Here is an 11346-nt window from a genome sequence, read left to right as displayed (position 1 = left end):
TAAAAAAAAAAAAAAAAAAGAATTCCCATTGGAGACAAGGAGCATTAGTTGGCCATGGACTAGTAAGCCACCAGTGGTTTGTCCCACGGACACCTTGACAGGAGGGAGAATGTCTAAATTTACAAGTAAAGCCTACTGTGTTGGGAACCCTTACAAGTACAGATGATGTTACCATGGGGGATCATGACTAAAGGAACACTTTGTATTCCACTTGCTATGAACACCTTGTTTATGATGGCTATATATTCCAGAGATGTCTTATTCTTTCTATACCCCTGAAGTGCCAACAGACAGATTGGTTTGGTACACCTGCCCAGGCAGGCCTACTGTGCAGGCTACTTTACAAACACAAAACTGCACAGCAGCCTGCATACTGCCTCATGGAGCTGATTCGCCATTATTGGTGCCTATTAAATATCTGTCATATTCTCCATAGGTTAGCAACAGGTAACCTACTTCTGGACTGGGTGATGGAAGTTGCACATCATGCCAACCAGAATGACTGCTGGATCTGCCCAGAACTCCCTGTGCCTGCAACACAAAGACTTCCCTGAGCAGTCCAACCTGCAAATGAGATGGAGTGGACTTGGATAAAACAGAACTGGACTAAAACACAATATCTTTCATGCTTTAACCCAAGTGTCTGAACAAATTAATGTTATCTCAGTTACCTTAGTATGCTTGTTTATAGGTTCTTGCTCTTTGTAATGCTGTTGTAAGATATGGATGCAAAGTGCCTCCAGAGCCCTGTCCTCAGAGTATCACAGAATATATTTGAGGGTTTGACCCTCATGTGAGGGACATGAATGTATTCTAAGCCACTGAAGGAGTGGAATGCTGAGTTGAACATCTATCAGTACCTAGGAAAGCCTGTACTAAAAGAAGGTGTCTAAAGAATGTGATAACAAAGAAAACAGAGAGGGAGAGCTGGCCACTTCCCTTATCTCCAGTCTTTAGGAAAGGATCTAAACAGAGTGGCCCTGGTTGTAAAGAAAACATATTTATAAAACATCTGAAGAAATCCACCTGTGCAGTGGTATGCAACCTATCCTATATATTCCCCCTGCTTGTAGGCACAGTATGGTCCTCCATTTTATCCTGGCCCACTACCACTAAGGAGTATATAATAATGTCCAAAACTTCTCTGTTGAACCCTCCAAATTCTTCCTTTAGGATTAATAAATTAGTATGCTGGGACATTTTTAGCCCTGGAGTTGAACAGTAAGGAAACAGTAGATTCCACAAAATACAACCAACTTGAATTCTTTTCAGAGATGCAGGAAATATTCCCTTAAAAATACCATATGCTGAAATCCTACACTGTTTTTAGACCACAACAGGATTAAATTAGACACTATAGAGGTAACCAACAAATTCCTTGAAAGATATAACTTACTAGGTCTGGCAAAAGATGAATCAAAGATCAGAAAAGCCCTATGTCTAATAAAGAAATTGGATTTGTTATTAAAATTGTCACATCAAGAAACTTAAGATACAGATGGATTTCCTAATAAATTCTATGAAGCTATAAAAAAGAAATAACAATCTTATACAAACTAATTCTGAAAATAGAGAAGGGAACACTTCTAACTATAACCCCAATTAAAAAACATAACAAAGACATTGCCAAAAAAGAAAACTACAAACTAGTATCACTCATGGAAACATGCAAATATTTTAAACAAAATATCAGTAAATAGAATCACTACATAATAATACATGAAAGTCAAACAGAATTTATCTCAGAAATGCTAGGTTCATTCAACATTTAAAAATTCAGAAATAAGCCTCAGCAACTTAGTGAGTCCCTATGCAACCTAGGGAGAGCCTGTCTCAAAATAAGAAATAAAAATCAAGAAGTATTGATTCTTCTTACTTACAGGCATGGTGGTGCATACCTGTAATTCCAGATGCTCAGGAGGCTGAGGCAGGAAGATCCCAAATTCAAAGCCAGCTTCAGCAATTTAGCAAGGCCCTAAGCAACTCAGAGAGACCCTGTCTCTAAGAAAAATATAAAAAGGGCTGGGGGATGTGGCTCAGTGGTTAATCATCCCTGGGTTCAATTTCCAGTATTCCCTCCAAAATCAAGAAAAAAATTCACCATATCAACAGAACAAAAGAAAAACTTCTAGAATCAATCTAATACATAAAGAAAGCACTTGACAAAATTCAACATTTAACCATGATAAAAGTAAAACAAAAAACACTTCAACAAGCTAGAATTAGAAAGGTTCTTACATAACCTATAAACGGCAGCAACAACAGCAAAAAAAAAAAAAAAAAAAAAATCCTACAGTTCATACCAGACTTAAGAAGACCTAATTTTTATCCCTAATATGTAAAATACAGCAAGTATGCCCATACTCATGACTCCTATTCAACACTGAACTGAAGGTCAATAAAATAAGGAAAGGAAAACAAATTAAAAACATGAGATTTAAAAAGAAGTAAAAGTATCCCTATTTTAAGTGATAATGATCAAGAGGAAAATCCCTGAAGTACCTATGAAAAATTCAAAGGTAGATATAGAAATGTAAAAAGTCAATGTACAAAGTGAATGTACAAAAATCAATCACTAGAAATTTTTACTAGCAATAGATAATTTGAAAACTAAAAAAAAATTAATTTAGTGTGGTGGTGGCACACCTATAATCCTACTGACTTGGGAGGCTGAAGCAGGAGAATCACGAGCTTAAGGCCAGCCTCCATAATTTAGTGAGAGTCTGTCTCAAATTAAAAAAATCAAAAGGACTGGGGACATAGCTCAATGACAGAGCACCCTTGGGTTCAATCCTCAGTACCAAAACAAAACAAAATTTTGGCTAGGGATGTATGTAGCTCAGTATAGAATTCATAATTCCATTTATAATAGTATCAAAACTATCAAAACCTTAGGGATAAATTTAATAAAGAATACATAAGATCTCTAACATTACTGAAAGAAATTAAAGGTCTAAGCAATTGCTGAAAATATGCCATGTTCATAGCTTAGAAATCTCAATATTATTAAGATGTCAGTTCTATACTTGATCCACAGAGTAGAGTCAACTCCAAACAAAATCCCAGTAGGCTTTTTGTAAAAAAGTACAATCTGATTATAAAATTCATATTGAAATAAAAATGACCAAAACAAGCCAAGGCAATAAAAAAGAAAAGTTGTAGAACTTGTATCAACTGATTTGAAGACTTAGTATAAAACCTATAATAATAAAAATGTATGGGTTTGTCTAAAGGACCACATGTTAGCTATATTTCTTAATTTCCTATATTCTTGATGTGCTGGCATCTGGGGCTTAAGGTGATCCAGAAGAAACTGCCCCTTCCAGAGCTGGCTAATTCCTCAAGAAAGGAAAAGATTCAAATCATGAATATACCCTTCTCATACTTACAAATGCAAATCAACCAATCCATAGTCCATGCCCATGACTACCTCCTTCACTGGGCTCTCACAGGGTGAGTGATATGCTATATCCTTTACCTAATCACCCCAGAGACAGGTACCAGGCAAGTAGGAACAATCCCTATACCCTGGAGCCCACTGAAATTATTCAAACTAGTAAATTATAACCCTGCCTAGCCTGATCACTATGGCTGGTCTATTTCTTATGACACACACACAAAAACACAACCCTGCTTTCCTCTTACTTTTTTTACCTCCTGACTGAACCTGGTGCTCCCTATGCGACCCTGAACGGTACAGTATGTACAGTATGTCTCGTGGGAACTATAACAACTGTTGTTTGTATTATGTGGTACTGGGGCTTTGCATGCTAGGCAAGTGATATACCACTAAGCTACACCCCCAGTCATTTTTAGTTTTTATTTTGAACTAGGGTCTCACCAAGTTGCCCAGGCTGGTCTGGAACTTATAATCTCTTCAGTCTCCCAACTAGCTGGGATTATGGGCATACATCATTGCACCTAGCTCAATTTATAATTTTTTGATTTTGTGATGGTGTGAAAGTGATATGCATCAATTAAAAACTATACTATGACATTCAATAGGTTAGGTGTATTAAATGAATTTTTCACTGATGTCATTTTAAATTTATCATGGGTTTGTTGGGGTATAATCCCACCGAAGTTGAGGAGCATCTGCATAAAATCAATTGATTTTGATAAACATTCCAAAGAAATTCAATGGGAATAGGCAAGGCATGGTGATACATGCCTGTAATCTCAGATGCTTGGTAGATTGAGGCAAGAGGATTGTAATCAGCCTCAAAGAGTGAAGCTGGAGGCATCAAAATACTAGACCTTAAATTATGCTACAGAGCTATAGTAACAAAAACGGCACAGTATTGGCACAAAATAGACATGTAGACCAATGGTACAGAATAGAAGACACAGAGACAAACCCACATAAATACAGTTATCTCATACTAGACAAAGACACCAAAAACATACACTGGAGAAAAGATAGCTTCTTCAACAAATGGTGCTGAGAGAATTGGAAATCCATATGCAGCAAAACTCAACTCAAAGTGGTTCAAGGACCTAGGAATTAGAACAGAGACCCTGTGCCTAACAGAAGAAAAAGTAGGCCCAAATCTTCATCATGTTGGATTAGGCCCTGACTTCCTTAATAAGACTCCTATAGCACAAGAAATAAAATCAAGAATCAATAAATGGGATGGATTCAAATTAAAAAGCTTCTTCTCAGCAAAAGAAACAATCAATGAGGTGAACAGAAAGCCTACACAGTGGGAAAACATCTTTACTACAGGCACATTAGATAGAGCACTACTTTCTAGGATATATAAAGAACTCAAAAAACTTAACACCAAAACAAACAAACAAACAACCCAAAGAATAAATGGGCTAAGGGGCTGAATAGACACTTCTCAGAAGGAGCTATACATTCGATCAACAAATATATGAAACAATTTCAACATCTAGTAATTAGAGAAAGGCAAACCAAAACTACTCTAAGATTTCATCTCACTCCAGTCAAGATGGCAGCTATTAAGAAGACAAACAGTGTTGATGAGGATGTGGAGAAAATGGTACACTCATACATTGCTGGTGGAACTGCAAATTGGTGCAGCCACTCTGGAAAGCAATATGGAGAATCCTTAGAAAACTTGGAATGGAACCACCATTGACACAGCTATCCCACTCCTTGGTCTATACCCAAAGGATTTAAAATTGGCATACTATAGTGAGTGACACAGCCACATCAATGTTTATAGCAGCTCAATTCACAATTGCTAAACTGTGGAAGCAACCCAGATGTCCTTCAATAGATGAATGGATAAAGTCCCTGTGGTATACATACACAATGGAATATTATGTAGCATTAAAAGAGAATGAAATTATGGCATTTTCAGGTAAATGGATAAAGCTGGAGAATACCATGCTAAGCGAAGTAAGCCAATTCCAAAACACCAAAGGCCAAATGTTCTCCCTGGTAAGTGGATGCTGATCCATAATGGGTAGAGGAGAGGCATGGGAAAAATGGANAATGGGGAAGGAGGAGAGGAAAGGGAACACAGGAGCAGAAAAGATGGTGGAATGAGATGGACATCATTACCCTAGGTACATGTACAATTGCACAAATGGTGCGACTCTACATCATGTACAACCATAGAAATGAAAAGTTGTGCTCCATTTGTGTATAATGAATAGAAATGCATTCTGCTGTCATGTATAACTAATCAGAACAAAAAATAAATAAATAAATAAATAATTACCAGCGAGGCGCAGCGGCGCACACTTATAATCCTTGCAGCTTGGGAAGCTGAGGCAGGAGGATCTCAAGTTCAAAGCCAGCCTCAGCAACAGTGAGGTACTAAGCAACTCAGTGAGACCCTGTCTCTAAATAAATAAAATACAAAATAGGGCTGGGGATGTGGCTCAGGGGTCGAGTCCCCCTGAGTTGAATTCCTGGTACCAAAGGAAAAAAATCAGTCTCAGCAATTTAGCAAGGCACTAAGCAACTCAGTGAGGCCATGTCTCTAAATAAAATACAAAAAAAGGGCTGGGGATGAGGCTCAGAGGTTAAGGTTAAGTGATCCTGAGTTCAATCCCTGGTACAACAAACAAAACAAAACAAAAAAGAATTTCAATGGGAAAAAGAAAAACTCTTCAAAAAAAAGGTTCTGTAACAACCAGAAAACTTTGTTAGGCACCACTAAAAATAAAATTTATTTTAAAAATGAACCTCAGGGGGCTGGGGCTATATGGAGCTCAGTGGTAAAGCGCTTGCCTTGCATGTGTGAGGCACTGGGTTCAATCCTCAGCACCTCATATAAATAAATATACTGTGTGTTCATCTACAACTAAATAAATATTATTTTTAAAAATGAACCTCAGTTGGGTGCAATGGTGCATGCCCGTAATCCCTGCAATTTGGGAGGCTGAGGCAGGAGGATTTCGAGTTCAAGACCAGCTTCAGCAAATTAGCAAGACCCTAAGAAACTTGGCCAGACCCTGTCTCAAAATAAAAAATAAAAAGGGCTGGGGATGTGGCTCATTGGTTAAGCACCTCTGGGTTCAATCTCCAGTACCAAAAAAATTAAAACTAAAAATTAAAATGAACTTCAATCCTTACCCCCCCACTCATGTGTGCACCACACACACAAAGGACCCTAGACCTAAACTGAAAAAGCTTATAAAGCTATAGAAGAAAATATCAGAAAATTTTTGTGGCCTAGTAGTGGGCAAAAATTTCTTAAACAGATCACAAAACGTACAAACAATAAAACAGATGATAAACCAGACTCCATCAAAATTAAAATATTTGTACTTTGTTAGACACCACTAAAAATAAAATTAGGGCTGGAAATATAGCTCAGTTAGTAAAATGTTTGCCTCCCATGTACAAGGCCCTGAGTTCAATCCCCAGCACCACACACACACACACACACACAAAAAAAAAAAAAAAAATCACAAGTCACAGACTGGAACAAAATATTAGCAATACATATATATGGCAAAGGTATTAAACTGAACAAATACATTGACTCAATAATAAGAAGACAAACAACCCAACAAAAATGGGGAAGATATAAACAGACACTTTACAAAATTTGTACAAATGTCAATACACACATGAAAAGATGCTTAGCATCATTACTCTTATCAGAGGAAGGCAACTTAAAAACATAATGAGATAGCATGCATATACATTTCAGTAGCAAAAATTAAAGAGACTGATGATATCAACTGTTGACAAAGATGTATAGCAACAACAATTCTTATGTATTGCTATTTGGAATATAAAATGGTATAACCAATTTGCAAGACGCTTGGCAATTTCTTATAAAAGTAAGCATACATATATTATTTGACACAGAAAATCCAATCTTAATTATTTACCCAAAGGAAATATAAACATATTCACATTCACACAAAGGCACATCAGAATGTTCACTGCAGCTTCATTCCTAGTGACCAAATTTTAACCAATGTCCTATCCATCAACAGGTGTATAGATTAACAAATTACAAAACAGGTTGAGCATTCCTTATGCAAAATGCTTAAGGCCAGAAGTTTTCCAGATTTGGGGGCTTTTCAGATTTTGGAATATTTGCAAAGACTTTACCAACTGAGCATCCTTAATTCAAAAATCTGAAATCTTGGGGCTGGGTTTGTGGCTAGAAGGTAAAGCACTGGGTTCGATCCTCAGGACCACATAAAAATAAACAAATAAAATAAGTGTATTGTGATCATCTACAACTAAATTTTTTTTTAAATCTGAATTGCTTCAAAATCTGAAACTTCTCAAGTGTCCTATCAATGCTCACAAAGTTTCAGATTTGGGAGAATTTGGGATTTTTAAATTTTTGAATTAGGGATGCTCAACTTATATATTCATATCATGGTGTTCTACTCAGAATGAAACAGGAACAGAATTACAAAATGACTATACTGAGCTAATGAAGCCAAACTCAAAAGAGTATATACAGTATATACCTTATGATATACTTATATGAAACATTAATAAAGACAAATCTAATCTATAGTGATAAAAATCATGTCAGCCGTGTATGGTGGCACATGCACAGGCATTCCAGTGGTTTAGAAGCCTGAAGCAGGAGGACCACAGTTTCGAAGCCAGCTTCAGCAACTTACTGAGGCTATAAACTACCTAGTGAAACCCTGTCTCAAAATAAAAAATATAAAAGCCTGGGGATGTAGATCAGTGGTAAAGCACCCCTGAATTCAATCCCTTGTACCAAAAAAACAAACATGTCAGTGTTTGCCTGGGGCTAAAGTAACAGTGTTTACTCCAGGGGGCATTAGGAAGCATGGAAATGTTATGTCGTCATGCCAGTATATACCTTTATCAAAACCATCAAACCGCACACTTAAAATGGATACATTTTATTCTATTTAAGTTATGCCTTAATAAAACTGATTTTTATTAATATTTTAGTTGTAGTTGGACACAATACCCTTATTCATTTATTTTTATGTGGTGCTGAGGATCGAACCCAGAGCCTCGCACATGCTAGGCAAGCACTCTACCGCTGAGCCACAACCCCAGCCCCTAATAAAGTTAATTTTAAAAGAAAAAAATGCTAAGTGAAAGTGAAGCAATATCATAAGATAAGAGAGGCATGGGGCTATGAAAAGGTGGAGAGGAGTAAAGAATTTGAAGCTGATACTTACAAAGAAAATAGAAAGTAAGGCTGGTTGTAAATGTTTTTCTTTAATATCTTAGAGGGAGAAGATGAATATGAATGGAAGAAGAAAGCTAAAGGATACTAGGAAGAATAAGAGTGAGAAAATAGCTGATTTTCAAAGAATGCAATTCCTTAAAACCTGAATGAATATTATAAGAATCTAACACTCTGGGAGTCTGATTGAAGTGATGTAGTGTTAAAATGTGATAGGAGGAGCCCAGCAGCTCAGGAAGCTGAGGCAGGAGGATTGCAAGTTCAAAGTCAGACTCAGCAACTTAGCAAGGCACTAAGCAATTCAGCAAGACCCTGTTTCTATATAAAATACAAAAAAAGTGCTGGGGATGTGGATCAGTGGTTAAGTGCCCCTGGGTTTAATCCCCAGTACAAAAAAAATGTGATAGGAAAGCAAGATCCCTAGTAAGAAAGCCTGGCAGGTGATCCAGACTATAGAAATTAGGGGCAATTCTCCTGGAGGAAAGTCAAGCAAAGAAGACAGTTTATAACAGGAAGGAAAAGAAAGGGAAAGAATAATTTGGTACCTGAGAGGCTAAAACTTTCTATCCTTGAGCAATTCCTAAGGTTTAAAACCTTTAATAAGGGTAGCATTTTAAAAGCTCAGGCCTCTCTTAGGAAAGAAAATTATTTCCATGTGTGTCTTCTACCTGGTTTACACTCACTCACCTGAATAACTCTGATGTGGAGTTTCTCCTTCCAACATCCATGGCTCCTCTCCTTGCTCCAACTTGAAGATGACCTCTGGCTTGGGAACTTCAAACCCTGTTAACAAAAAATGATAAAGAATTAGGTCCAGGCCTCGCCCAGAGCCCAGACCAGAACCCAACAAGTGCCTTGCCTGGAGCCCAGAACCACTGCAAGCTACCTGCATGGACAGGAACACTCGAGCTGCAGTTCCCTATCCACCAACATTTGACTCCACACAAACCACTTCCATCTTGGGACACTACAGCCACCACCATACCCCTTCTCACATGGTAATCTCCACTATGGGACAGCAGACAGGGCCAGGAGGCAGCTGCCTGTGGCAGCACCACACACCATAGTGTGCCATCACGGAAAAGGCTGCCCAATGCCATCGCACCCAATGCCCATCCTTCCAGCACCATCTCTGAAAGCAGTTGTCTCCATCTTGGGACACCTCCACTGTCATCTTGGGTTACCTCTGCTGCCACCTCCACCACCATTAGTTAGGGCAGATTCCATCTTGGGAAACTGACTGAGGCCTGGAAGCCCAACAGCAAGTTACTTATAGGCTTGACAGTATTGCCACCACCAACTAGGGACGTGGCCACTTCCATCTAGGGACAACAACCAGGACCTGGAAGACCATCATCAAGGTCCCTGTGGGCCCAGTTGCACCAGAGGTGTCCCTACTAGGTGTGCTAACAGTCACCATCCTGTTGCAGAGGCAACAGGGAGCCTTGCATAGGGCTGCCTCTCTATATATCTTTTTTCTCCTACTAAGAGCCAACTGCTGTTGATTCCCCTTTTACTTGTCCTATAATCTAATATCTCTACATTCTCATATCCTACCTCATAAAAATCACATCCCACCCCCATTCTCTCTCTGTCCACCACTTGAAAATCTAAACACTTATGCAAACTTACTGTCTATATGTATTTGTCATTTCTGTTTATAGTAGCAAAACTGTAAATGTCTAAATACACGCTAATTGATTTATGGCTGCATATTAGTTGCATTGGGTGCTGTAAACATTGATATCCCCCCTAAAGGTGAGGTATTCCTAACCTGCAGGGACACTACAAGATTATAGGGTAGAAACTGCAATACCACAGATCCACACTATACAAGAGGAAGACATATAGACGAACATGAAAAAACAAGGGAGGAAAATGCCCCAAACCAACCAAGATACTATAACAATAGAATCCATTGACAGTGCAGTAGAAGAAATACCAGAGAAGGAGTGTACATAATTAAAATGATCTGAGAATTAAAGAATGACCTAAGTGAGCAAATACAGGCACAAATTGCTCACTCCAACAAAGAGATATGAGAGCAAACACAGGCAGCAAAAGATTACTTCAAGAAAGAGATGGAGATTGTGAAAAAAAAAAACAAATAGAAATCCTTGAAATAAAGGAAACAATAAAACAAACAAAAAACTCATTAGAAAGCATCACCAAAAGATTAGACCACATGGAAGACAGAACTCCAGACAATGAAGACAAAATATATAATTTGGAAAACACAGTTGACCACACAGTGAAGATGACAGGAAACCATGAACAGAACATCCAAGAATTATGAGATACCATCAAAAGACCAAATCTAAGATTTATTGGGATAGAGGAAGGCAGAATTTCAAACCAAAAGGATGCACAATTTCGTCAATGAAATAATATTAGAAAATTTCCCAAACATGAAGAATGAATTGGAAAATCAAATACAAGAGGCTAACAGAACACCAAATGTACAAAATAACAACATATCTACACCAAGGCACATTATAATTAAAATTACTAGCATACAGAATAAGGATAGAATTTTAAAGGTCATAAGAGAGAAGAATTAGATTACATATAGGGAGAGACCAATTCTGATCTCAGCAGATTTTTCAGCCCAGACCCTCAAGGCCAAGAGATTCTAGAACAACATATGCCAGGCTCTGAAAGAAAATGGATGCCAACCATGAATCTTATCTCCAGCAAAATTATGCTTCAGATTTGATAACAA

At 37.8% G+C, this 11346-nt stretch overlaps 1 protein-coding gene across 3 annotated transcripts in view; it reads right to left on the bottom strand.

Moving 5' to 3' along the window:
- Znf81 (zinc finger protein 81) overlaps positions 1 to 11346 on the bottom strand; it is a 112762-nt gene that overhangs the window by 21909 nt on the left and 79507 nt on the right. For all 3 annotated transcript variants that reach the window (XM_048796464.1, XM_048796466.1, XM_048796465.1), the window contains exon 4: positions 9312 to 9407. In XM_048796464.1, coding sequence (XP_048652421.1) covers positions 9312 to 9407 — 96 coding nt within the window. The remainder of the gene's footprint in view (positions 1 to 9311; positions 9408 to 11346) is intronic.

This window comes from Marmota marmota, unplaced genomic scaffold (assembly GCF_001458135.2).
Source record: "Marmota marmota marmota unplaced genomic scaffold, marMar, whole genome shotgun sequence".
Lineage (NCBI taxonomy): Eukaryota > Metazoa > Chordata > Mammalia > Rodentia > Sciuridae > Marmota > Marmota marmota.
The sequence above is the reverse complement of the archived record's forward strand: the minus strand, read 5'-3'. Positions and strand labels throughout refer to the sequence as shown.